This window comes from Acartia tonsa, chromosome 5, assembly GCF_053477335.1.
Source record: "Acartia tonsa isolate MP-2025a chromosome 5, ASM5347733v1, whole genome shotgun sequence".
Lineage (NCBI taxonomy): Eukaryota > Metazoa > Arthropoda > Copepoda > Calanoida > Acartiidae > Acartia > Acartia tonsa.
Window position 1 is genome coordinate 47,506,935 of NC_137264.1, and position 27,585 is coordinate 47,534,519.

Sequence of the window (27,585 nt, forward strand, 5' to 3'; positions counted from 1 at the left end):
AAAAAATATGCTATTTCCACTATTGTCCAAAATTGCATACTATTTCCACTATTTCTTTGGATTTCAGATAAATCTTCAATTTTTAGGTAACTAAAACAAACTGATTTTTTTGATCATGAAAAGAAAGCCAAGTAGCAGGTTTCATCGCATTTTCACAGTATCTTTTCTCCTATTTCTAGTCCCTGCGGGGGGCTCTAACCCTGCGGGGCAATCATTAACACTTACCTAACCTAAAATAACCTATCAAATGCTACTGTGAAAATACGGCAAAATCGCTACTTTGTTTTCAATTTTTTTTTAGAAATGTTTCCAGAAGAAAGTAGTCTTTCAGTTTAGATTGTTGTACCTTTATTGAAAGTTATTGGTATTTCTACATTCAATGTAAAGATTTTTTTTGAAAGATACCAAAACTTGGGGTAATTAGTGACACAACCAAAAAGATTTCACCCATTTATCTCTAAAACTAAGGGAGTAGCACCCAAAATAAAATTGCTGGTATGTCGTGTCACGTGTGACGAGTCACCACATTTCTCCCCCCCCCCCCCCTTTTGCAATTAGATGATAGGGTTGATTTATCAATTACATAACACTTGTTGCTTCGCCCCTCGCCTCAGGAAAATAGCTTAAAACCAACCAAGTTTTTTATGAGCTTAGATGAAAAGTATAACCGATTAGGACCAACATACTTTTGGCTTTAGAAAAACAAACTTACCTACTACTTATATTATAGGATAAAAATTAAACTAAAAATAATCGTTCATAAAATTGTGGCTAATCTTCCTTTGAATCATAATTAAATCATACTGACAATAATTATAAAGTATCTAACGGTTTCGGACATCATATAATGCAGTTTGAAAACAATAGGACAACTTTAACATACCTAAATTATCGTCAAGAGCTATCCGTTACGTACGGACGGACATACATGAGAACCTATTTATAGAAAAGCAGCACTTAAAAAAACTCCCAGCTGTAGTAAAGGTAAACAATATACTGACACTAAACATAACCTGTCGCGACAATATATTGACGTAAAAAGTATAAATTGAACATACACAACTTGAAATAGCGCAGCTACTGTCTATATGAAAAATGTTAAAAATGCTACGTACTTTCTAATCATAGATAGGCTGGTTTTAAGAATTTAGAATCAATTGTATACTATTGGAATGTGTCGATCAACTTTAAATAAATATGCCATATCTAGTATATCAGTTTTATTTCAGTATTTAGTTTTATCGCTGCGCTACATTCTGACCGCTATTGATGTTTTCTTGAAACGAAAAGAAATTTAATTTTGATATATATAACTGAAAAACTTCGGAAATCGGGCCATAAACACCAAAGGTATGAAGAAAAATGTGAAAAATACAAAAATAGCCTAAAACCTGCTTAAAGGCAGTCTGACCGTCATAGTTGTTTTCTTGAAACGACAGGAAATTTAATTTTGATTCTACAACTGAAAAATTTTTGGAAATTGGACCATAAACACCAAAGATATGGAGAAAAATGTGAAAAATACAAAAATAGCCTAAAACCTGCTAAAAAGCGGTCCTACCACCATTGATGTTTTATAGTTAATTGTGCTCCTTAATAATGGGAATGTTGTCTAAAAATTTCAGCCTTTTATCTTTTATAGGAGCCGAGAAAATCACGTTTCCCCCAAACTAAGACATACGGACAGACGGACATTTCAAATTACTGATAGCTAACCAACATTTTAAGGCCCTATAGTGTTTTAAATGCTTGCTATTTCATACTATTTTGTTTAAAATGCATACTATTTCATACTATTTTTTTAAAATTTATATACTACTGCATACTATTTTTTAAAAATTTACATACTATTGCATACTATTTACTTTTTTTGCATACTATTTTATACTATTTTGAAAAAAAGTCTGTGACCACCCTGTATTTTATTTTAAACGCCTTAACCCATAGCTACAGAGGCTACTAATACCATAACAAGACTTACTAAAAATTAAAATAGCCTAAATCCATACCGGAAGCTGTGTGAAGCAACTGCAAAATGCCCCCCTACCTCCTCTCTGATATAATTTTGCTTTTTAGAGTTGTTATTGATTAATTATTATTATTTCCAGTATAGCTTTAGAACCGATGAATATCCGCTGGATTAGAATCGGTTCTCAGCCATACTGAAAAATCATGAATAGCATCGTATTGCAGTCAATTTTTTCTCCGGGCTAACAAAACCAATCTTATAATTTTTTATTTCAATATCCGCGGAAAGCTGTCTATAATACAATGCGAGAAATAACTATTATATCATGTATAATTAACTCTAAATCATTTACTGCGGAAGTAATTGCATACTAATCCATTTTCTAGGCGCCATCTTTATACAAATAGAATGGCAGCATGTTATTAACGAGAAGATCAAGGGGGGAAATGTTGATGTTATGAAAAAGCTGTTGCCTGCCCTGTTTTGTTTGATGGTCAAGCTGTCCAGCGAACCTTCTGTTAGACAAGGTAATATTTGTCAGAAAGAGAGGGTTCCCAAAGATTTATTATAACGTTTTCTTATAAGTAGGCTTAACAACATTGGGGACTTTAGTGAATTTTGATTGGTTGGTTAATTAAGTTAAGTAATATAACGTTTTAAACGCTTTAATTTTAATCTATAGAAGAGGTAATTTTGTGTATCCTTATTGGAAATGTACATGAATTTCGAGGGGGGGGGGGGGGATAACCCTGCAGGGCAAACAATAACCTAAAATATGTAATAACTTAACCTAAAAAGTAAAAATAACCTATCAAAAGCTATTGTGAAAATACTTCGTTTTTGGTCTATGATCCGAAAGAAAACAATCCCCCCGCCACAATTTATTTCAAAAATGTATATTATTTGTCAGGTGGGCGTCTACTAAGCATCATAACCCAATCTGAATCCTGGGATTGGAGTTATGTAGATGCTGCCAGCCATTATGAAGCATTGGCTCAGTGGTACGTCATGAGTGTAGACTGCAGGAATAGTACTTGAATCATTTGATTTAGATATCTTATGTTAAAAATGTTTTTCTTTTACAAGCTTCATTTTCTGTAGAGTAAACGAAGATTCCTCCGAGTTTTAAAAAAATCGATAAACATAGGTTAGGTACTTAATTTCAAATTTTGAAATAACTTAACTTCATGAACCAAATGTGAACATTTTGTTTTCGAAAAGTTTTTTATATCGCCAGGGCGATAGAGGACATAAGGTTTTTTATTACAATAGTCCCCAAAGTTTTTTTTTATTCGTTGGCTGAACAACTTTGGGGACTAAAATTGAATTTTGTTCAATTGGTTCACTAAGTTGAGTGTCCAAATGTTTTAACCACTAATTTGTAATCTACAGAAGGTGTATTTTTGTGTATTGCTATTATCATTGTGGATAAACAGTGTACATCAATTCAAGGGCAATTGTCTTATCCCCTTACATCCCTGGATTGCATATCGCTAAATCTTAACTAGTTAGGTAGTAGTTATTAATTTTTTTATTTTAATTCCATTTTAACCAAAAGAAAATAAAACTGTAAGATAATCAAGTACTAATCCCGTGTCAGATGTATTGTAAAGCACAAGGAGCGTAATCCCGTGGACGCGGCTGTGATCCGCTTATTTGTAGCCGCCTCGGAGTTTGTTCCCAACCAAATCCCTCTGAATGGTAATGTATAAAGTAACTTACTTATCTTAAAATAAATAATAAAGAGACCATGATTTATATTATTTAGATACGTTTTATATGTTAATTTACCAAATAATTAAACATTAAGTCTGTTCTAAAAGAAAGCTTTAGAATGTCTGAAAATATTACAAGTCAGTCATGAATAAGACAAACAATCCTTAAAAGCATATAGATCAAAAAGTAAACTATTTATCACAATGAATTCTAATGGAACAACATTAATTTAAGCATTACAAATTAGCTGTGAACCATTCACATTGCAAGTCAAATGACAATTAACAATATTCAAATGTAAACAAAGATCAGCTGATTGTAAAGCAGGGTGTGCGATTGCCGCGTAATATTATATACCTTAAAATGTCGTCTTATGATAAAATAATATGAAATAATAATCTAAACAAATATAATTTTGTCACAGGTAATGCTGAACGAAAACAGATAGTGTGGGTGAAGTGTTGCACCAAGCTGCTGACTATGGTTTGTAACAAACAGAAAAATTTTCTAAGGTTAGATATTGTTTTATTTATTACTTTTAATCAGGCAGGGAGGGGACATTAGGCTGTTTATTACACTAGTCCCCAAAGATTTTTAATAACATTTTCTTATTCGGTGGCTTAACAACTTTAGGCACTTATATTAAATTTTGACTAGATGGTTCTTTAAGTTGAGTGTCCAAACGAAACCGACCACTTATTTTAATATACAGAATGGTAATTTTGTGTATTATAGGGGATGTACTTTAATTTATCGGCCATTGTCTTATCCCTTAAGATCCCTGACTTTTGATAGCGAAGCTATCTGCTGTATAATTGTTAATATTGTTAATAAACTTGTTATTGCTGCGCTACGTAGTGATATCAATAATAATGTATGTAGAATATACTACGTGGATTAGAGGATTTTTTTCCCCGGCTTTTTTTGAAATTCAACTAGTGCAGTTGCAATTATTATGTCTTTTGGTGAAAAAACACTTGTGTTAAAATTTTAACCATTTTGGACAAGTATTATGCCCAGTAATTTCACTTTGAAATTTTGACGCCCCCCTTATGGGGGTAAAAAAATCATTGGATCAGAACTATGGCTTCATGGTACTCCCTGAATAGGTCTTGAGGAGTAGAATCAGGAATTTTTGAAATTTTCAAAATATCTCGTTCCTAGCCTTAGAAAAGTTCAAAAAACCTCTAAAAATCGGCCAATTTTCAAAAATAGCGTTTTTAAAGGGTTTTTTGAACTTTTCTCAGGCTAGGAACGAGATTTTTAGAAAATTTCAAAAATTCCTAATTCTACCCCTCAAGACCTATTCAGGAAGCACCATGAAGCCATAGTTCTGATCCAATGATTTTTTTACCCCCATAAGGGGGGCGTCAAAATTTCAAAGTGAAATTACTGGGCATAATACTTGTCCAAAATGGTTAAAATTTTTACACAAGTGTTTTTTCACCAAAAGGCATAATAATTGCAACTGCACTAGTTGAATTTCAAAAAGAGCCGGGGGGAAAAAATCCCCTAACGTGGATAAGTATTATGACAGGGGAAAAATTGTCGTCATTATAGGTTGCTAACATGAGCATTACTTATTGATCAGTTCGTTCATCCAGTACGATGGGAGGGGATGGGGTAGAGGCGGTGGATTGTTATTTTAGCCAGCTACAAGTTTCAATTTACTAGAGTACATGATAGTCTGGTGTAAGATTCATGTAATAATAAATCCATTGAATATAATAGTCCTTTTTTTAGTCTAAATCAGCCCGCTCTTCACACCACGCTAAGAAAATTATTGGATGAGATCAACACCGCGGGCACTGTACTGTGCGCTGAAGCCATGGTCAAGGATTATCTGAATTTGTTCAACACAACGACAAGCTCTGTGCTGCCTGGCTCTGCGCTGACAGTCACACAGTCTTGGCTGGTCAACACGTCGTCGGCACACTCACTACCTGCGGCTTTTGTCATCCAGGTAAACATTAAAGCACTATACTTGATCATGGTATATATGACCCCATTATCCTTCAAACTTTAAAAGGAAATTCTAGCAGACAAATATCGATGAAAGCTAAGAAATGGAACTATTTACCTATAACTGACTCATTATTTATGTGAATGACTGGGTTGGTTGTCCGATGTTATACTATTTCCTGATTTAGAGAGTATTTCTCTATATAATCTCAATTGCTTCAATGTCATGTACATATACATATGAGATACAGATATCTAGTATTATTCATCATAGTATTGAGTAGGTATCAAATATTATTCCAGCATTCCCAACCGGAGCTTCCTGAATAACCTAACCTCTGCCTGAATATGACATGCATTATACTTAAATCCCCCCTCCCCCTTATTGTATAATCGTATAGTATAAGGTAGGACCGGCGATCATAAAAATATTCCATTGTACACTGAGGTTCAGTTTTAAGTTGAAGAGAAAAATAACAATCATACGATAAAAACCAGTTTTGTTAGATCGCGCCTTCGGCATCTCGGGGCTAACAAACCTGGTTTTAATCTTATGATTGTACTTTTTATATCCGCGGAAAGCTGTTTATTATGCGATGCGATAAATAACTATTCTCTTATGTCTTTAAAAAAATCCGAAGTTTTAAATTTTAGGCGTTTCTAAGTCAAATTGGACCAACAGTAAAAGACGAAAAATTTGCCAGCGCCTTGATGGAATCAATCTTGGGGGCATATTTCCAAAATGAGGACGGACGGCCATCCTGGGCGTATGTGCGGAGTATCATGAGGTGGCCGCTGGCAGGGCCGCCTGTGAAGCTGCTGCTGGACAGAGCCCTTGGAGCTGGACATGTTCTGGTACTGTATGCCTATGTGGATCTTAAACAGGCGGACTGTCTTAATATTGAAGAAGAACAAGCTTTAGGTAAAGAAATATTTTTGATTAAATTCTAATTTTGTTAATTTTCTAATTTCTTACATGTATCCTATTTCATACAGTATTAAGGTTTTGTATGTCTGTAGAGATTTCTCATCAAGTTATTTTTGTAAAGGTTTTAGACTATTTTACTACTCTTCCTCCCATAATTGACTAAAGCATCAGTCTAAAATTGAATAAAACCTTCTAGACCTAAAAACCAACCAATAGACCTAGAAACCAGCTTCCCGTACCAATGTAAAAGCTTCCGTAGTAAGTGTAAATACGAATATCAAGATCAGATATAAATACATATCAAGATTTAACATAAAACATTACTATGCATAATAAGATAGGGTCATATTAATATGTAAGCTTAGTTTAGAATAGATTTTAAGGAGTAAAGAATTTATCTCTAATTTACTTTTAGGCTCTACCATATTAGAGTTCCTACGACTATTGACTGAGAATGTCGGACAGGAGGTGGAGCCCCAGCTTCCCTTGCTCTACAAGAAACTTATCCTTGTTATTCAGAGACAGTTCGAGTATGGCAAAGATGCTGGCTGGCCTTTAAGGTATAATAAATTGAATCCAATCCTTATATAAAAGTAACAGGATGTTTGTTTGTACCAAAGGTTTCCGCAAACCACTTAGCCGGTATGGTTCTCCTGTACAAAGTAGCTTCTTCTAGGTCCTGGGAAGGTTTATAACTATTTTAAGGGAGGGTACCACCATCCCCCCAAAGTTTTTTTTTCAAATCTAAAATATAAATGAATTATAAATTGATGATTTTAGAAATATACAATCATATGTAGTCAAGTTTTTAAACGATTATCTGTAGAAAATACATTTCCTTTGTAGATGTTTGTCCCAGTTCTCAGAGTTGTTGATCCAAGCAGCTGAAAGTTCACAAAGTTGGGGCAGAAATATTCTCGGTGCTATTGGTTTAGGTAAGGTTGCTCCAATTATGATAATCAAAAATACCCCTTCTTTAGATTAGATCTTTTGTTAAAAAGTTTGGACACTACCTATTAGTTTTGAACTTACCAATTAAAATTCAAAAGCGTCCAAAGTTGTTGAGGCAACGAATAGGATAATGTTATTATAAAACTTTGAATACTGATATAATTTAAAGTCCATTGTACCCTCCCCTACCTCCCTGGTGTTAATAGTTTTACAAATTACAGGAACTCTAATCTTACTAACCAAATTAGAGTCATTTAATAAAGCCTTAAAAATGTTAGTATGTCCTTAAAAAACAGTATCCTGTATTTGAACAGTCTCTCAGCAAATTTACTTACAATTTTGTTTAGACTAATGCATTTATATTCTTTTTATTCAGTTCTGACATTCTACAAGTGTTAATGTTCGTTTGTCCTACCGTTTCAGATCTTCACTTTTATGGATTTTGTCATCCTTGTGTCTTTATTTTTTTACTAACTTTGATTTAATTTATCCAGGTAATTCCAACGCGCAATCTCTGAGAGGAAAATTTCTTGCACGCGCGTTAGCCATCTTTCTGCGCACACTCATGGATGCTGACAAAACTAGGCTCATTGAAAAGATAATGGATATTGACAGCGGTGCAGCGGCTGAAAATGCGGAAGCTGCAAGTACCAGTAGCCGCTTAGCGGCTAAAACTGCTACACTAAACACACCGGAAATGAAGGGTCAACTTGAAAAATTGAAATCGTTTAAGTCAAATAAAGGTAAATTTTTGTGTTAATCCTCATATAATATAAAGTAATAAGCTGTCTGTAGCGAAGGATCTCGCTAACCGCCAAACTGATATGATTTTTCTTAACAGTGAAGCCTATTATAGGATAGGCTCTGAGATGGTTTTAGGCTATTTAATTTATTTTAAAATAAGTCTGGTATGGTTTCAGGCTATTATTCTGCCCTTCGAATATAGAGCCCCTAGATGCTAGGGGCGCAACCGCTATTACAATAAAGTAAAGGAATCTCTGTAAGTCTGTGTCTGTACCGAAGGATCTTGCTAACCGCTGAAGCCGTATGGTTCTCCTTAACAGGGTAGCTTCTTAGCTTTCTAGGGGCGAAGTAACTAGTCCTGTTATATGTATAATGTAGTAAGGGTTTTTGTCTGAAGCTTAGGATCTCAATAACTACTGAACTGGGTGGGTTCTCTATTTTAGGTAAGCTTCATATAGGTCCCTAGATGGTTTTAGGCTACTTCACCTTCAAATTTTAGCTTTCTTTGGATGGTTTGAAGTATTTTTTTAACAGTATCTTTCTGTCCCTTTGAATACAGCGGTTGTTTATGTTTGATTAGTCACACAACGGCATTAGAATGTAAAATTAAAAGTTTTTTTGCTTAAAAATTTAAAACTTTTTAGGTTTTTCTGGATTTCAAGATTTATTATTCTGGGTACTGAACCAAGTAGAAGTAGAAACTAATACAATCAAGGTAGTTTCATTTTTAAACGCGAAGCTTTCCTATACTTAGGGTATGTCCATACGTCTGTCCTAGTGTACGTAACAGTTAGCTATTTTATTTAATTTAAGTATGTTAGAATTGCCCAATCGACTTCAAACTTTATATGATGATCCCTTAAATCATAAAAATAGAAAAATTTAATTTAAATCTTAGTCATACCGTCCAATTTTAGAGCTTCGCTTATACGAATGTTGTCACCCTTGTTAAAAAAAATTATGTTTTTTTATGGCAATACCGACATATAGATGGGAGAGTAAAATTTAATATTTGTAAGGTCACATGACCACAAATAAGTATATTTATTAATTTTACTGACAATTTTCTTCAAATGTTAAAATATCATGTTAATACCTACCAGTTTTGTTAGTTTGGGGCTTCGTCCTTTCAGGGCTAGCAAAAATAGTTTTAATCCTACAATATTTTATTTTAATAACAGATCTATAGTATAGATGTATATACAGACAACTACCTCCCTTCCTTTTTCAAAGACCATTTTCGTCTGCTTTAAAATCAATTTCTACTACTTGGCTGAGTTAATATAAGCGACACGATTGGTTGATTTCAATGACCAAATAGAAAGGTTGCAAAAGGCGGTTGCGATGGGGAGATACAGATATTTAACTCTTTCTCCCTTTAGTGTTTTACTCTAATATTTTAATATCCGCGGAAACCTGTCTATTATACGATGCGATAAATATCTATTATTAATTTTAGGATGCTGGACTGTTCTTGGATTATTTGGTTATAGACAAACTATACACAGAACTATATCTTAGAAATTAAATAACAAAAAAATATTGTATCTATGCTAGAGAGAGATTTTTTATACAAAAAAAACTATTTATATCGGTAAAATTCAAACAAATATGTATTTGACTTACTATAATTCAACAGCAAAAAAGTTAGAGAAAAAATATAGTTCTATAAATGAATTATTCCTTCATGTAACCTACAGAAATCTAATGGAATTGTAAAGTATAAAATAATTTATTAAAGCAAGGTTTTGAAATTAGAATTGAGTTTAAATTTGACTTAAAGTGTTGTTAAAAAAATATAGACATTTTAAAATGTATATTGTAAATACTGAGATAAATATCAAAGTATTAAATTCTAAATGCATCATATTTAGCAAATAAATACAAAAGCCTAAAGCTGCTTCTAATCAATTGTAGATTATAAAAATGCTTTCAAAAGTCAATGCATATCGCTTTCTGTTGATAATACAGGGATGGGGATCCGCAATTTTTAATTTAACTTTTATAAGCGCGGCCAAGCACCGTGATAAAAAAAACTGTTTCACTTCGGCTTAGCGTTCCTGTTTTCAAAGCTCAGTTTTTTAGTTAAAATTTACAGTAGTAAAAATTAGTTTTTATAATATTATTGTATAGTTAATATGTACACATATAAAAAATTGCATTATAATTATTTTATCTTCGATTATTTACTTTAAATGCCTCCATCAAAATTTAAATAAAACTATTTTTAAATTTTTCAATGAATTCTTCAAATACTAAAAATCGCACAAAAAAAGAGATTACTAAAAATTTGATATTGTCAAAGAAATTAGGGTTGGGGTTATTGAAACTATCCGGATACCCGTCTGATTTATAATGCCGGATATCCGGTTATCCGACAGGTTATCCGGTAATTTGCCGGATATCTGGCCATTTTCAATATGCGGCCCAACCTTAAAAGAAATATATTTAAATTTGTTCATTTTCTTTTAGGTTGTTTTTAAGAATCTTATCTACTTAAATTACTTTAAATAAAAGTAAATTAAATATTCTTTCTGATTAATTTTGTATATTTAAAACTAAAGAATGTGTAATTTTTTTTAATATTTGTGAAAATAATTTTGAACATTTTGTTTTGTTGATCATGTTTTGGTAAATTATTTGTCATTTTATAAGTTCATCTATACATATTACATATTATTCATTACTGTACATTAATATTATTTCATATTAATCATATATTATATTCATATTATGCATTATTGGAGGACAGATATTTTGCCTTTTTAATTGTATATTGTTTGTGTGATATTTTTCATGGAGGGAGAGGGACATTAGGCTGTTAATTACACTAGTCCCCAAAGTTTTGCAATAACGTTTCTAATTCTCTGGCTTAACAACTTTGGAGACTTTTATTGAATTTTGATTGGTTGGCTTATTGAGTTGGATGTCCAAACGTTTCAACAACTAATTGCAATCTTCAGAAGGGGAAATTTTGTGCATTTTCATTCTTGATGTACATCAATTTAGGGCCATTGTCTTATCCCTTTAGATTCCTGATAAAATACAACAAAATACATAAACATTATATAAAAAAAGATGGTATAATATTTAAACCCTTCTTATTTTTGATTATTATATTGTGCCTATAAAGCTTGCAAAGCTCATGTTAACTAGGAAAAAGCATTCAGGAACAGAAATTTATATTTTCAGACTAGATATGATATGAAAGGATGAGTTTTTGGCCTAAAACCCCAAATGTTGGTAAGTGTATGTATCTACCTCTCCTTTTTAGTATACTTTATTTCAGGGAGGGAGGGGACATTGGGCTGTTTATTTCACTAGTCCCCAAAGTTTTATAATAACGTTTTTTTATTTGTTTGCTTAGGTAATAACTTTGGGGATTTTTACTGAATTTTGATTGGTTCAACCGCTAATTGTATGCTACATATTGAGTTAATTTTGATTGGTTCAACCGCTAATTGTAAGCTACATATGGAGTTAATTTTGTGGATCATCATTAGGGATATACATGAATTTAACGGCTATTATCTTATCCCCTTAAACCCCTTACTTTATTCTTAATTTCTGTCTGTCCTTAAAATGGATTTATTATTACTTGGATTTTACACCAGATTTTTATGCACTTGAATAAAGTGGTACTTTTAGCTGGCTAAAATAACGATATCTCCCATTCTCACCTTTACTCTATACCCTCTCCTCCTACTGGATAAACAAACTGACCAGTAAATGACAGAGGGAAAAGCAACCTAAATTAACGATAATTTCCCCCCTATCCTAATATTTACGTATTTTCTAATAATTCTTGGAAAATACTGACGGCAAAATAAGCTTTTAAGGGCGAATCTTATCTATATTTCTATGTGTAGGTCCTGGCACACGGGCTACAACTGTACTAACAAATTTACAAAGAGGCAATGTTCCAACTCAAAATATAAGGTAGGTAACAATATTCGATAATTTTTATCAGCGCAGCTACTTTTATACTTGTTGGTATGTTCATCATTATGTTGTCCATTCGTTCATCCAGCAGGAGGGGAGGGGATGAGGGAGTCGTTATTCTAGTCAACTGCATGTTTTTTTTTTTTTATTAGAGAACATGAAAATCTAGTGAAAGATCCTAGCCTGATATTCAGACAATTAATTCCATTTGAAATTGCCGAAAATAATATATTTTGTTGGCGTAAAACTTGTTTTTTTGAGTTAACTGAAGGGAAGTAGGTAAGAAGGAGGGAGAAATGAGGGAAGATGTTTGTGGGGAAATTTTCACTTAGAATTGTTTTTAAGAATCACTTTCCTTTGTCCCTGGATCCAAGTAATAATATATCCAATTTTAGTAATGTAAGATCAGTTGATGTGTATCAACGAGCTGGGATGGGAGATCTGGACACTAATGATATCAACTCATTATTGAGGTAATACGTTACCTTATATTTCGTTACCAGCAGCGTAGCAATTCTGTAGCTAAATACATCCTATTGTCCGTACATGCCTGCCAACCATTAGTTTCAATCAACAATAACTGAATTACTTATGAATTACTAGCTGCTACGCTCCTAGAGGCCACTAGGGACACTTGATCCCCCACCCCCTCCACTTTTAATTTTATTTTTTAAAAGGAAAAGGCAATAAAATTCGCGAGATGATTTTTCTTTTGTATATAATAGAAGGATTAGCCTAATTTGTCTTGTTAAGGATATACTATTGTAAAACGTTAATTTCTACCATTAGACTGAATTAAGTTCCAATTTCTTTTTGCTTTAAATGTTACTTGCTGCTAGAAAAACAGCTAAACCTATCCCAAGACTTCTACCTTAAAATAAATAGCCTGAAACCATCACAGGACCTATGCGACTCTTACCTAAAATAGAAAATCTAATGGGTTAAGTATTTATTAAGATCTTCAGACATAAAAACCTTCGTACTTTATATAATACTAGCGGCTTCGCCTCTAGCCTTTAGGGGCTTTGCCCCAAGAGGTGATCCAAAAAAAATTAAGGCGAAATTCGTAAAAGGACCAAGGAAATCTTCAGCATAAAAAAAACCTAGGAAATATTCAGCAAAAAAAAAATGGGGGGGGGGAATTTTTGTTTTTTTGGGGGGTTGCCCGCCCCCCCCCCCCCCAAGAAAATAGCATAAAACCACCACAGGAACAGTAGGTATATTCACTGAAGAGTAGAATCCGATCGGTTCAGTGGTTACCGAGATCTTAAGCTTAAGACGGACGGACTGACAGACGGACATGTAATAGAAATGCCAAAATAGCAATTTTCCATTTTTTTACCGCTATCATGTAACAGAACGCTCCTTGTTCATGATATCTTTAACAGATTAACTACATCATTCTACTTTGTATTATAGAAGATGTGGCTTTAACATAACATTTTGTTTTCAGTGATCACGAAAGTAACGGGGATATAAACCATGCTGACGGTCATGGATTTAGTATGTTGATGTGGGCTGCTGCCTACGGACAGACCCCAACTGTACAGCTTCTGTTGAATCATGGTGCCTCGGTACATTGCAGGTAGCGACTTCTTTACAGGGATCTAAAGGGATAAGACAATGGCCGATAAATTTATGTACAATCTCCAATAATGATACCCAGAATAACCCCTTCTGTAGATAATAATTAGTGGTTGAAACGTTTGAACACTCAACTTAATTAACCAACCAATCAAATTCAACAAAAGTCCCCAAGTTGTGAAGCCAACTAATAAGAAAACGTTGTAATAAAACTATGGGAACTAGTGTAATAAACAGACCCCCTTTCTCTCTGACTTCTTTATCAATTTAAGTAGCGCAGCGACTCTATTCTTAGGAAATGATTGAAAATATCTTTATCTTATGGTTTATCTGCGACTAAATCCGCTCGATGTCAGGTAGGTAATGACTCAAGTTCGAATTCCAGCCCAAACTAGACGTTAGAATTGTTCCTACTGCTGAAATGTTCAGTTTCTGACATATATAGTAAGGGAGTAGGAGAATGCTTTGGCTGGGTAACAGGCACAGCACAGTTTGAACTTAGTTAGACAAAGTTCATGCAAAGTTCATGGCGAAATAACTGGCCTGTGTACACCAAAAAGTAAGACCTGGTAGTGTGAGAATATGGTTAAGGTAACAACTTAGGTATACTTTTTAAATTTAAGGGGGGGGGGGGGGGGGGTTTAATGCAACCATCTCGTAATTAGTGAGCAAATGGCACTTAGAATTCGAATTTTGATCTGGAATTTTGCTTGAGTAATCCTTGGTAGGTCTATTTTCCCTAAATTGAACAAAAAGTTGGAAAAGTAACGGCTAACGGCTGGCGGCTCAGCAGTTTATCCATTTTTAAAACTATTTTCAAGGGAAATCATCACGAAACCTATCTCCACATAATACTCTATGCTGCTCCAAAACGTTTTCAAACGGTTCTAGCCGCTAGTTGCTGGTACTAGAATTCTAAAAACGTTTTTTTTGCATCATTTCACATGATTTAAAGCAAAAATATGTTTCAAAAAGTTGATTCCTACATAATTTATTGCAGATTTGCCCTAAAAATAGCCAAAAAAAAAACGGCTAAACGGCTGAGCCGTTAGCCGTTACTTTTTCACCTTTTTGTTCGATTTAGGGAAAATAGACCTACCAAGGATTACTTATGCAAAATTTCAGATCGAAATTCGAATTGTAAGTGTCATTTGCTCACTGATTACGAGATGGTTGCATTAAACCCCCCCCCCCTTATTTCAGGGGCCATGAAGAAGAAACTGCCCTTCACCTAGCTGCGTCATATGGATCACATGACCTTATTCATCTACTATTAAAGAATGGAGCTAGTGTTGATATAGAGGTAAGCTTGATATTTTGAAAACTACATGATAGTACAATATTTTTTTTTTTAAAAATATACAGGGTGTTTATTATCGCTCGATTTAACCCACTTACCTCTGACATAATAAGCACAACAAAGTACAATAAAAATAATTGGTGTCTGTTGGGTGTCACTTAACCTAATTATTTGGACAGAAAAGAAGACCTTTGGCTCCCCTTAGTTATCCTGTGTTGTTGGACCTGGCGTTTGAGCGTCATGGACAGCATCCCCGCGTGTATGTGATAATTGATGAGGTTCTCTTGTATTATATTTAGGATGAAAATGGATGTACGCCACTGATGTTTGCCAGCATGAAAAACCACCCACATTCTGTTAAGGAACTTCTTGTCAATGGAGCAGATATTACTAGGAATTAACATCATACAATTATCTAAATTTAGTTTTATTCTTAATTTCAAATTACTTTTGATTAGGCGGAAAATGGCGGTTTTCGGCTAGAATGGCGGTTCCGCCGCCGATTCTTCACAGTTACACATTGTACCGCTTTAAAGCAACTGCCATGTCAAATTTCAGTGCTGTAACTCTTTTTTGGATGAGTTACTTTGACTTTCAGTTTTTATTTCAAAAAGTGTCAAATCCACCCCCCCCCCCCCCTCCTTTTGTAATGAAAAAATAATTGCCCCCTCATTCCAAAATCTACACTTTTTAACCAATAATATGGCCAGACAGTTCCTCCACTGTTTTCCTATTGGCTGATTTAGAGAGTATGTATCTATATAACATCTATTACATACCGTGAATTAAAGAAAGCCATGCCATGGAAAATTAGACTAGTCATGAAGAAAGAGAGAGGGGACAATGGGCTGTTTATTACACTAGTCTCCAAGATTTATAATATTGTTTTCTTATTCCTTGGCTAAACAACTTTGGGGACCTCAGTGAATTTTGATTGGATTTTTCATTAAGTTGAGTGTTTACGTTTCAACCACTAATTTTAATCTATAGAAGAAGTAATTTTGTGTATCATCATTGGGGATGTACATCTATTTATTGGTCATTGTCTTATCCCTTTAGATCCCTGGAAGTCATGACATGATGTGATTATTATTGGATTATTGATTTTTTCTCCATTTTTCCAAACTATGCAAGATTTTTATCGCAAATCTGTGTTAGTATTATAAAAGACTCTACAGCCACAGTAGTTTAAAAAAAGCGGCTCGACTGCGGCTTTAGTTGAGTCAAAAGTAGTAACAATTTTGGCAGCTAAATAAGGAACTTTTGGCTACGGTTAAAAATAAATTTTGTGCTTTATAAGTAAAGATGAGCGGTTATTTCTGCTTAAGCTTAATTTAGAATAAGCGGTTGATTAACAAGTTAGAAAAAGCAGCTGCGGCCCATGTAATATATTTTACTTGTTTAATTATCTCTACATTGTGTAAAAGAAATCAATAATGTTTTAGTTAATATAAATAACTTGTGCTGTTAATATCAAATACATATGAAATAAGTAACAGGATCTTTGTGTGTGTACCGAAGTATCTCGTTAACCGCTGAAAAATGTAGCTTCTCATAGGTCCTGGGAATGTTTATAACTATATTGGGGGAAGGTAATCCCCCCTCCACCTCCCCCCCCGAAAAAATTTAGTGATAAAGAGATAGAACAATAATGTTAGATTAATCTTCCTAACAAATATTATTTTGAATGAAATATTGGGAGAAAAGGGATATTGATAAATTAGTGAGAACTTTAAAACTACGGTTGGGCCGGACACCGGGTATTGGAACTATTCGGATACCGGATATCCGGCATTATAAATCAGCCGGATATCCGGTATCCGGCCAAAAAAATCTCCGGCCCAGCCCTATTTAAAACATAGTGATAATTAGGCTACTCCATAGTTAACGTTGGCCTTCCGTTCCATTGAAATTCATGGTGTGGGAGAAAGGATTTATAAAAATTTTTTTGCTTTCCCTCAACGTCTTTTTTGAGCATCGACCCCCCCCCCCCCCCCCACTTATTTTTAAAATAAATTAGAAATAATGGGATGTGGGTTTTTTTCCTATGGTGAATCACATTGGGACCTATACCTGTAGTGCCCTAACTCTGCGCGGGGCTCCCCAGTAACCAATAAAACCTAAACTAACTTTGATAAAGAAACAAAAAGCTACCACCTTCCTTTATTTCCAATTTATTTTATAACAAGAAGTGATTTCTATATTTCTTTAAGGGAAACCTCTAAAATTTCTACCCTATACAATACATACCCGCTTTCTTAAAACCCAGAATGGAGGGGACATTGGGCTGTTTATTACATTAATGCCCAAAGTTTTATAATAAAGTTTTCTTATTCATTGGCTTTTAAAACTTTAGAGAATTTTGATTGGTTGGTGCATTAAGTTGAGTGACCAAACGTGTCAACCAATAATTGTAATTTACAGAATGGGTAATTTTGTGTATTATCATTGAGGATGTACACCAATTTATCGGCTATTGTCTTATCCTGTAAGATCCCTGTAAAAACAAGCAAATATTATTTTATGATGTTACTACTGTTCCCAGACGAAATATAAACAATGATACAGCCTACAGTCTTTCTATCAAACATAATGCCAGGAAAGTTCAAACAGATTTACCATAGAGGGAGTGGACATTAAGCTTATTCGTTTGCTTATTCGTCGGCTTTGGAGACTTTTAAAAATTTTGATTAAGTTCAGTACAACTTTGGAGACGTTTTAAAATTTTTATTAAGTTGAGTGTTCAAACGTTTCAACAAACAATTGTATTCTACAGAAGGGATATTTTGTGTTTCATCATTGGGGATGAACATCAAATAATCAGTTATTGTCTTTTTGAGATTTACACTTTACTTGTCAGGAAGGTGTCGGGTTTGATAATTGATCAAAGATTGTGAAATCAAATGGTTGCTTAAGTCTGTTTACATAATAGATCTGTTTTAATTCCTTTAGAATGGCACAAACAGTTCTGGAGAATTCTATGCTGGGTGGACTAGATAAAGTTGCGCATTCCCTAAATGGATCTGCTTGATAAAAGTTGCACCATCTGTTAATGATTTTTTTTGTATTATAATATACTTACTGTTTTTAAGTTTTAGTTTTCAACTGCCATAGTTTTATCAATTTTAATACAGTAGTTTTAAAACTTAAAGAAATTAATATATAGATATAATTTAGAAATACCAGAGAAAAGATTAATTTATCCCCCATGGACAAATCTCTGCAAAAAGCATTAAATATTTTTATTTATTATTTAAATATTGTATACCTAATTATATATCGCATCGTATTATAGACACGACAGCTTTCCGCGGATATTAAAATTAGAAATTATAAGATTAAAACCAGTTTTGTTAGACCCAAGAGTCCAAGAAAATGGGCAATCAATTTTATGATTTTAACTTTAATTTTCGTTCAATATTGTCTGTAATACGATGCTATACATGATTTTTCAGTATGGCCGAGATCCGATTCTAATCCAACGGATATTTATCCTTTTTTTAAAGCCACACTGGAAAAATATTATCGTACCTGACATTGTATAGGTGTTTCAACAAAAAATTTATTTTACTGGGTGCACCGACAAACCTCATGAAGGGACAAACATTTTACTGTTGGTGGATTTTTTCTTTAAATTTTGGCAGATTTTTTTATTTCATAATTTTGAAAAAAAAATCCTAGGACGTTTTACTTAAGAGATGTCTCTTTAGAACCTTTGTGCTTGAGGAGGTTTGTCCTATTAGGAGGTTTCTCGGTGTATAATTTTATTGCAGGGTTGTATATTCTTTATGTGAACCCCGGTTAAGGGGGAAGGGGGTGATGAAAAATATGAAGGGGGGGGGGGTATAAAGTATACTATAAATATCACCAGAAAAATTTTAAAATTTGGATCAAAAACACTTAAGATATGGGAAAATATTTTTAAAAATCAGCAAAAAGCTACTTGTCTATTTATTTATAGGCACAAAAATCCTTTAGAATGATGGGAAATTTAATAATAACTAGGGGAGGGCCCAGGGGGGGGGGGGGGGAGGGTTTAAAGAATCTTGTGCAGAATTTACACCCCTGTTTTATTGAAAGACTATTCTATCTCTTGATTTTTAACAGATAACCTAATTTTAACCATATTACTATTAAATTTACATTTTCATCCTTGACGTTTTTTAATGGAAATATTGTAACTATGTAGATTATTAATGGTTTTTGTAGCTAAAGTACTCTACAAGTACATGTGTTATTATATATTTGACGGTCACGTAACTTATCCTTTTAAATTTTTTTTATTTATTTAGAACTAGGTAGGCGGAAAAGATCACATTTTGCGTATTTTCCGTACATGTAACAGTTTAGTCTCTTATAAAGTCAAACTATTCTCAATTATGAACATACGGAGCTTATATTCATAGTAATGAACAGTTTGACTTAATAAGAGCATTTGACTAAGCCGTTACACATAATTCTACGTAAAATACGCGAAATAATCCATCGATATAATATTTAGGTAATGTTTAAACAAATTTTGAAAGAATTGCTACCATTTGACGTTATTGTTCTTGTTGTTTCTATATTTGTATTGCATGGTTTTTATCGGATGTCACATGAATTTACATATTGTTATTAATCATTATTTAATGTCTTATTAATTTCAGAAGTTTTTGTGCAGATGATTTCATTATAAGGTTTTAATGCCACGATTATTTTGATTGCAAATGTATTTAGTAGGGAGGGAGGGGAAATTGGACTATAAAGCAGCGTTGCGGAGCCGTTTGATTTTGGTGCGGCTCCGGCTCCAGCTCCGGCTCCGATCTAAAATAAAAAACTCGACATATGTTTTTCCCCACGTGTATTTTGAAATGAAAATTTTGGATCTACTGCAGTTCACGGTAAAACATTGCTGGTAACGAATATTGCTTAAAATCTATGAATTTAAGAGGCTGCTAGCTGCCAAACGGCTGAACGTACAGATCATACCCGCACACCATTTTAAGCGGTATAAGAAGGCCTACAAATAATCTGGAATAGCCAAGATCCAATGATGAACAGGGAAAGCTTCACTGAAAAAAAAACGCGTAAAATAGGCTTTTTTCGTTCATTTCTCTACACTGCGAGATAATTATGCATTATTGATTTATGGCTATTCCAGATTATTTGTAGGCCTCCTTATGCCGCTTAAAACAGTGTGCGGGCATGATCTGTACGTTCAGCCATTTGCCAGCTAGCAGCCTTTAAAATTCATAGATTTTGGGCAATATTCGTTACCAGCAATATTTTACCGTGAACTGCAGTAGATCCAAAATTTTTTTTTTTTTTTGAAGAGTTAGAGGTCAGCTTATGAGACAAAATATGCATGTTTTTTATTCAAATATGTGAATAACATTAAGAAAATGCATATTTTGTTTTATAAGTTGACCTCTAACTCTTTAAAAAAAAAAAAAATTATTTTTACCTGTAAAGAGACCACCTGGAGGCCTGGAGCTCCGGAACCTGGAGGGAGGCCTATCCAAAAAATCTTAAAACTTGGGAAAATTCATCATATAAGAATGATTTTATCCCTAATAACCTATCCTCCCAGTCTAAAGATAAAGCCTATATACCAGGTTTACGCAAATGTGTCAGAACTTCCCCCCCTCCCTTGTCATATTGATTATAAATATTAAACATGGAGTTTTGGCGTATTTATTTGCAGGGGATAAGACAATGGACAATGAAATTGATGCACAAGCTCAGTAATGTTAAACTAAATATCCCTTCCCGTAGATTAAACCTTGGATTTAATTAAAACATTAAACACTGGTAGTTTTTAACCAACTAATTCAAAATATAAGTCCCCAAAGTTTGGAAACCATCAAATGTTGGATATTTTTTTTGTATCCTTAAACCTTATTTTTGTGGCATAAAATATTATCAAGATGGACAACTGTGTAACTGTTAATGTTAATATTGGTGGGCAGAATAGTTTTTCTATAACTCAAACTGTAGACAAATCAGATCAATTGAAATCTTTAGGTAATTATTTTTCTTTGGTGTAGAAAGTCAGCTACTATTTCTGCTATAAATAAACCGGTTTTTGTCTTCCTTGGGATTTAAGAAATTGCCCTTTCAAACACCAACAAAAATGAAATAGGGCTATTATTTATATTTTCATAACTTCAGTCAATTGTCCTAAAAGTATTTAAACAAGGATAAATAAACTTGTCGTTTTAAAATCTAAATTAATTTACGAATTTGTGGTAACTATTTTAAGGTTGCTACGCTTTTTAATTCGTACATAATTGTTACAGGAATCACCATGAAATCGATAGGATAGGGCAATTCAACATGCCTGTTACGGAAAATTAAATTGGTCCTACATATTTCAAAGAAATTGAAAAATCTTCAAGATGGAATTTAAAAAATCTTCTAAATCCATAATGCAAATATTTAATAAGTTTTCATTTGGTATTTAATCTTGCAGTGTAATTCAAATTTTAATTGTTTTTAGTTACTTGTTTACGTGCCGTTCAAAGTGAGACAAATAAAAAACTGACAGATATTATCAATCAAACTAATGGCAGTCAAGGTGAGATTTTTAGTTTTTAGGTTTACAAAAAATGTTTGTTGGGGTTTCCACCCCCCCCCCCCCCCCCCCTAAAATACCCTTAATCTTTATATGATCAGTAGGTGTACTCCCTGAAAAGCATAGCCAAATCGACCAATCGGTTAGACACCATTGATTGCAAACGTTTTTTGGGTTAGTTTTTTGTTAATTTTGTGGTCATTTTAGAGGGCAATGGTGCTATATAATATTTATATTAACTAGTTTAGCCTGTAATTTGTAGGAAATAATTTCTAGGTAAATAATTAAGGTGTTTAAGGACAACTTTTTACATTTTTTTCTTTTCAAAAAGGCAGCAGTTATCATGAAAACTAGTCTTGTTAAGCTTTGCTATTGCTTCGCTATTTCTTGACGATTTGATTACTTATTACAAAGAGAGAGGGGAAATAGGCTGTTTATTACCCTAGACCCCAACGTCTTATAATAACGTTTTCTTATTTGTTGGCTTGCAACCTTGGGTGACTCTAATTGAATTTTGATTGGTTGGTTCATTTAGTTGAGTGTCCAATAGGGGTATTTGTTTTGTAATATCATTGAGGATATACATCCATTTATCGACAATTGTGTTATCCCTTTAGATCCCTGGCTATTTCTTGACGATTTGATGATTTACTTTAGGTGCAGCTGACCACGGGGATAATAATGACGCTGATCTAAATGAAGATGGGGAAGACAGTGACAGTGAAAATAATGAACCTGCTGAAAAACAACAAAAACTACAATAATTAAGTTGGTTTCAAATCATCAAAAACTACAAAAAAAACTAATTTCAAAAGTGTAATAAATTTCAGTGAAAAAAAACCGTTTTTATTTAAAGCATTTCAATGATTGGAATAAACTTATTGGGAAGGATGGTGAATGGTGCTAAATGGAAGAAATGTTTGTATGAGAATTACGGCTTCCCTGACAATTATACCCCAGAGGAGAGTTTCCTGGCTGCTATGCAGAGAAACAAGAATGTTAGGCTGTATAATAAGACTGAATGCTTACAGGTAGGATTATTATTATGATTTTAAAAAAAGTAGGGGCGTCGTAGCTCAGTTGTAACGCACTGAGTTACGGTGATGAGAGTTCGAGTTCTAGTCCCCATGTGGCAACTCGAATTTCTCAGTTGAATACATTCACGCAACTTCCCCTGGTTGTGTAAGAAGGGGATTATTGAGTAAGTTTGGATACTTAATAGTCAAGTACATAATATCAGTACTACCCTTATCCCAAGCTCCTCTGCTGAGAGCGTCATTCATTACGGTGACTTAATTTGGGACACCTGCCATACTCGGTGAGGGTGAGGTGATAATGAGTAGCTCTCATGAGATAGCGGGTCAAGTCATAATGTGCTTGAACGTGGAGCTTGATAGCCCTAGTAGCTATACAAAAGTGTCTCAGCCTACTCCATGACTACTTAGGTCCAAACCCTAAGAGACTATGGCTAATCAATCAATCAATCAAAAAAAAAAGTCGTACAGTTTTTACTTTTTACAATAATTAATTTTTTTCTCTTAATTGCTTCTCGTAATGCATATGGCCTTTTGGACATCTAATATGATGGTTCCCATAAAGTTCGTTTGTTAGCTTATAAATATACTAGAAATGGAAGGCTTCACCCTCCCCCTTTTATTTTTTAACAAGGCATAATAAAATAGCATTAAAATTTTGGTCCAAAGTCCCATCCCAACGTGGATTATATCTTATTCCTATAAATGAGAAAACTAATTATAATATTTTAAAGTTAGTAGGTATGTTTTTCAACCTGTATTATAATATAATGTTTAGGGAGGAGCAGTGGTGGGAAGACAAGTGAGTATTGTTGTAACTTTCTAACTATAATATAATATTTAGGGAGGAGCAGTGGTGGGAAGACAAGTGAGTATTGTTGTAACTTTCTAACTATAATATAATATTTAGGGAGGAGCAGTGGTGGGAAGAGAAGTGAGCATTGTTGTAACTTTCTAACTATAATATAATATTTAGGGAGGAGCAGTGGTGGGAAGAGAAGTGAGCATTGTTGTAACTTTCTAACTATAATATAATATTTAGGGAGGAGCAGTAGTGGGAAGAGAAGTGAGTATTGTTGTAACTTTCTAACTATAATATAATATTTAGGGAGGAGCAGTGGTGGGAAGAGAAGTGAGTATTGTTGTAACTTTCTAACTATAATATAATATTTAGGGAGGAGCAGTGGTGGGAAGAGAAGTGAGCATTGTTGTAACTTTCTAACTATAATATAATATTTAGGGAGGAGCAGTGGTGGGAAGAGAAGTGAGTATTGTTGTAACTTTCTAACTATAATATAATATTTAGGGAGGAGCAGTGGTGGGAAGAGAAGTGAGTATTGTTGTAACTTTCTAACTATAATATAATATTTAGGGAGGAGCAGTGGTGGGAAGAGAAGTAAGCATTGTTGTAACTTTCTGGTCTTTATATTTATATCTCAGGTATTTCGTTTATATAGACTTGTTAGAATTGTCCTATCGATTTGAAATTTTGCATGATGGTTCCAAAACAGTTAGGTACCATTTAGGAAGCGTATCAAGTCAATACTCGTTACTAGAAAGTCCTTACGTCTAGTTAAAATATTTAACTTTTTAACAATTTAACAACAGTTTTTTATTTGACATAATTATCTTTTTCATATGATTTACTTTCAATTTGGTTTAGACTTTTTATATTCTGCTTGTTCAGACACTTTTAATGTTTGTTTGTTTGTTCTACCGTATAAGAGCTTTGCTTTTATGGATGTTGTCATCCTTGTTGAATTTTTTTTTATATTTTAGTGAGGGATATGTGGAAAGTGAACAGTTAATAATATCTTTAACAATAGTTCTTTGTATTGGTTATCTTCAATATCTCAGGTTTGACCTTTTTTACTTTTTTTAAAACATATATAGGTATATTTATCTGAACGACAAACGAACGTAAAACTCATTTTATTATGCTCTTTTTAGGGAAGGTTTCAAGGTCTCCTATGATTTCTTATTTGAGGATTGAGATATGAATTTTAATCTAAGCATTTATATCTATAGAGGGAAAATACATTGGGCTGTTTTTTACACTAGTCCCCAATGTTTCATAATACCTATCGTTTTTTTCATTTGTTGGCTTAACAACTTTGGAGATTTTTATTAAAAGCGAAGCTTTTCTATAATTAGGGTCGGTCCGTACGTCCGTCCGTCCGTCCGAGATAGATAGCTTTTATTCGTTAATTTAGGCATGTTAGAATTGTTCTATCGATTTCAAACTTTGCATGGTGATTCCTGTAGTTGTTAGGTACGATTTAGAAAGCGTAGCAACTCTATAATCGTTACCAGAATGTCCGTACGTCCATTTTAAACATGTTGATTTTTTTACTTTTTTAATAACAATTTTTTATGTGATAAAATCATCCGATTGATCTGATTTTTTGATTACTGATTCCTATTACAATAAGGTACAATATTATGAGCGAAGCATCTCTATAATCAAGTATTAAAAATGTCAGTATGTCCTTAAACAGAATTCTGTATTTAAGAAGTTTTGCAACAAATTGACTTATAATTTTGTCAAACCTTATATTTTCATATTTTGTATATTCAGTTCTGACACTTAACAAAAGTTAATGTTCGTCTGTAATATCGTTTCAGAGCTTCGCTTTTATGGATGTTGTCATCCTTGTTGAATTGTGATTGTTTGTTTCATTAAGTGGAGTGTTTAAACGTTTTAACCACTAATTGTAATCTACAGAGGGGAAATTGTGTATATTATGAAGTATATCAATTTATTGGCCGTTGTCTTATCCCTTTAGATCCTGATTTATATCCCTATGCTTTTAGGAGAGTTTCCTTGAACTCTATTATTTCTGGTGGTAAAACTACACTTTTGTTTCTTGTGGTTGGGTATGCTGTCTCTCCTATCCTATACAAGCTGACAGATTCAATAAGGTAACAACCTCTTTACTTGTTACTTGAAGAAATTATTTCCTTTATTCCCAGGTTGGGACAAGTCGGAAATCTCTGAGCTTCTACTCGACTAATTCTCGTTCATCCACTTAACAATGCAGTTCTTGAATTTTTTAACATCCCTAGCTTTTTTTACTTCACTAGGTATTGAGTTCCATTTATCAACGACTCTGTCACTAAAGAAATGCCTTTTAATTTCTAGGTTGCTTCTCTGCTTAACCAGGTTTAAAGGTTCAGATCTATTTCTGGTGGTTCTGTTGGAGTTATTTAGGTCTCTGTTAAAAATCAAGCTTGACTGAACATTTCCAATCCTGTTAGCCATTTTATACACTTGTATCATATCAAACATTTCACGGCGTTTTTCTAATGTCCAAAGGTCAAGTTCAACAAGCCTTTCCTCATATACACTTGATCTGAGGCCAGAAATCATTCCAATGGCTTTCTTCTGTACATTTTCCAGAATTTGAACATCTGCCTGCTGCCAGGGACTCCACACAGAGGAAGAAAATTCCAGGTGAGTTCTGACATACTGTTTGTATAAACGAAGGAAAACAACTTTATCTCTGTAATGGAAACATCTGGTAATCTGTCCAAGTACTGATCTTGCTTTATTGGCAGCTTCCTGGCATTGTTGGGATGGCTTAAGGTTTGAAGTAAAACACACACCAATGTCTCTTTCACTCGATATTTTCTCCAAACTTACTCCATTTATGTTATAATCAAACTTTTTATTGTTATAACCACAGTGCATAATTTTACATTTTGCAACATTGAAATCCATATTCCAGACTTGTCCCCATTCATACAATTTGTTGAGACAATCTTGCATAATATCTGCATCCTCTTGATTTAGAACAACCTTAGCACCTTTGGTATCATCTGCAAACTTACGGAGAATATCAATGGCAAGTGCTTCAAGATCAATATCATCAATATAAATAATGAACAGGAGGGGGCCTAACACACTTCCTTGTGGTACTCCAGAGGTAACATCTCTCTCCTCAGATTGACAGCCATTGATACAAACCCACTGCTTTCTGTTGGTTAGCCATTCTTGAATCCAATTTTTAATCTTACCAGAAATTCCATACAATTCTAGTTTCTGGATTAGCTTATTGTGGCTAATTCTATCGAAGGCTTTAGCAAAGTCCAGGTAGAAAATATCAACAGGTTTTCCATCATCAATAAGTTGAAGTATTTTATCCATGAATTCAAGCAAGTTTGTCTGGCAGGAACGGTTTTTCATGAATCCATGTTGCGAGCCATTCAGGAGATTATGACGTAGTAGATGGTCAGTCAACTTTTCACGTATAATTCCTTCTAACAGTTTACATACAAGACTGGTTAATGAGACAGGTCTATAATTAGAAGCTTTACCTTTCGATCCTTTCTTGAAGATTGGAGTAACTTTTGCTCTTTTCCAATCATCTGGTACTTGACCTGTATCCAAAGATAACTGAAATAAAATCTGTAGAGGATCCAAGAGAGCATTTTTAAGATTTTTCAAGACTGCAGTACAGATTCCATCCGGGCCTGGTGCTTTCCCATTTTTCATATCATATATTCTTTTACTAATATCGTTTTTTGTAACAACAAATTCAAACAGCTTCTCCTCTACCTCTGCTCGAGTCATAGGCTGAACATAATTCACATTAGGCTGATCTGTAGTAAATACTGAACTGAACTGATTGTTGAGAATATTTGCCATACCCAAGTCATCAGTTATAATTTTGTTGTTCTCCATTAATGGTCCTGTTCCAAAGTTGTTTCCAAGTTTTTTTTTAACATAAGCATTAAACTTTTTACGACCATCATTACCAGACTGTTTTGATATCTTTACCTCAACTTTTCTTTTGGCTCTTCTGACAGCTTTTCTGAGTTCCTTGGAAACAGCATCATAGTTCTGAATATTTTCATCACAATTATTGGCTTTCTTTTTTTTATAGAGTCGAGATTTTT

The 27,585-nt window shown here is 33.7% G+C and overlaps 2 protein-coding genes across 3 annotated transcripts in view; both read left to right on the plus strand.

The window, feature by feature from the left end:
• Positions 1–11,463, plus strand: part of Epg5 (ectopic P-granules autophagy protein 5) — a 58,768-nt gene extending 47,305 nt beyond the window's left edge. The window contains exons 53-63 of the mRNA XM_080162618.1: positions 2,356–2,496; positions 2,880–2,991; positions 3,567–3,670; positions 4,110–4,197; positions 5,429–5,648; positions 6,302–6,569; positions 6,991–7,135; positions 7,422–7,510; positions 8,021–8,269; positions 8,915–8,985; positions 9,730–11,463. Of these exons, the coding sequence (XP_080018744.1) occupies positions 2,356–2,496; positions 2,880–2,991; positions 3,567–3,670; positions 4,110–4,197; positions 5,429–5,648; positions 6,302–6,569; positions 6,991–7,135; positions 7,422–7,510; positions 8,021–8,269; positions 8,915–8,985; positions 9,730–9,798 (1,556 nt within the window). The 3' untranslated portion in view covers positions 9,799–11,463. The remainder of the gene's footprint in view (positions 1–2,355; positions 2,497–2,879; positions 2,992–3,566; positions 3,671–4,109; positions 4,198–5,428; positions 5,649–6,301; positions 6,570–6,990; positions 7,136–7,421; positions 7,511–8,020; positions 8,270–8,914; positions 8,986–9,729) is intronic.
• The window catches only part of PIG-C (phosphatidylinositol glycan anchor biosynthesis class C), a 48,864-nt gene continuing 32,686 nt past the window's right edge, over positions 11,408–27,585 (plus strand). Inside the window, exons 1-10 of one of the 2 annotated variants that reach the window (XR_013879987.1) lie at positions 11,408–11,513; positions 12,140–12,209; positions 12,608–12,685; positions 13,666–13,797; positions 15,000–15,099; positions 15,396–15,488; positions 17,640–17,693; positions 18,047–18,870; positions 19,177–19,394; positions 19,598–19,747. Coding sequence is in view for 1 of the 2 variants with exons in the window: in XM_080161963.1 (XP_080018089.1) it covers positions 22,516–22,683; positions 24,059–24,126; positions 24,466–24,543; positions 25,501–25,608 (422 nt within the window). In the remaining variant the exon portion in view is untranslated. Of the gene's footprint in view, positions 11,514–12,139; positions 12,210–12,607; positions 12,686–13,665; positions 13,798–14,999; positions 15,100–15,395; positions 15,489–17,639; positions 17,694–18,046; positions 18,871–19,176; positions 19,395–19,597; positions 19,776–21,005; positions 21,103–21,577; positions 21,656–22,309; positions 22,684–24,058; positions 24,127–24,465; positions 24,544–25,500; positions 25,609–27,585 lie in introns of those variants that run through there. The other variant, XM_080161963.1, reaches the window with a different exon arrangement.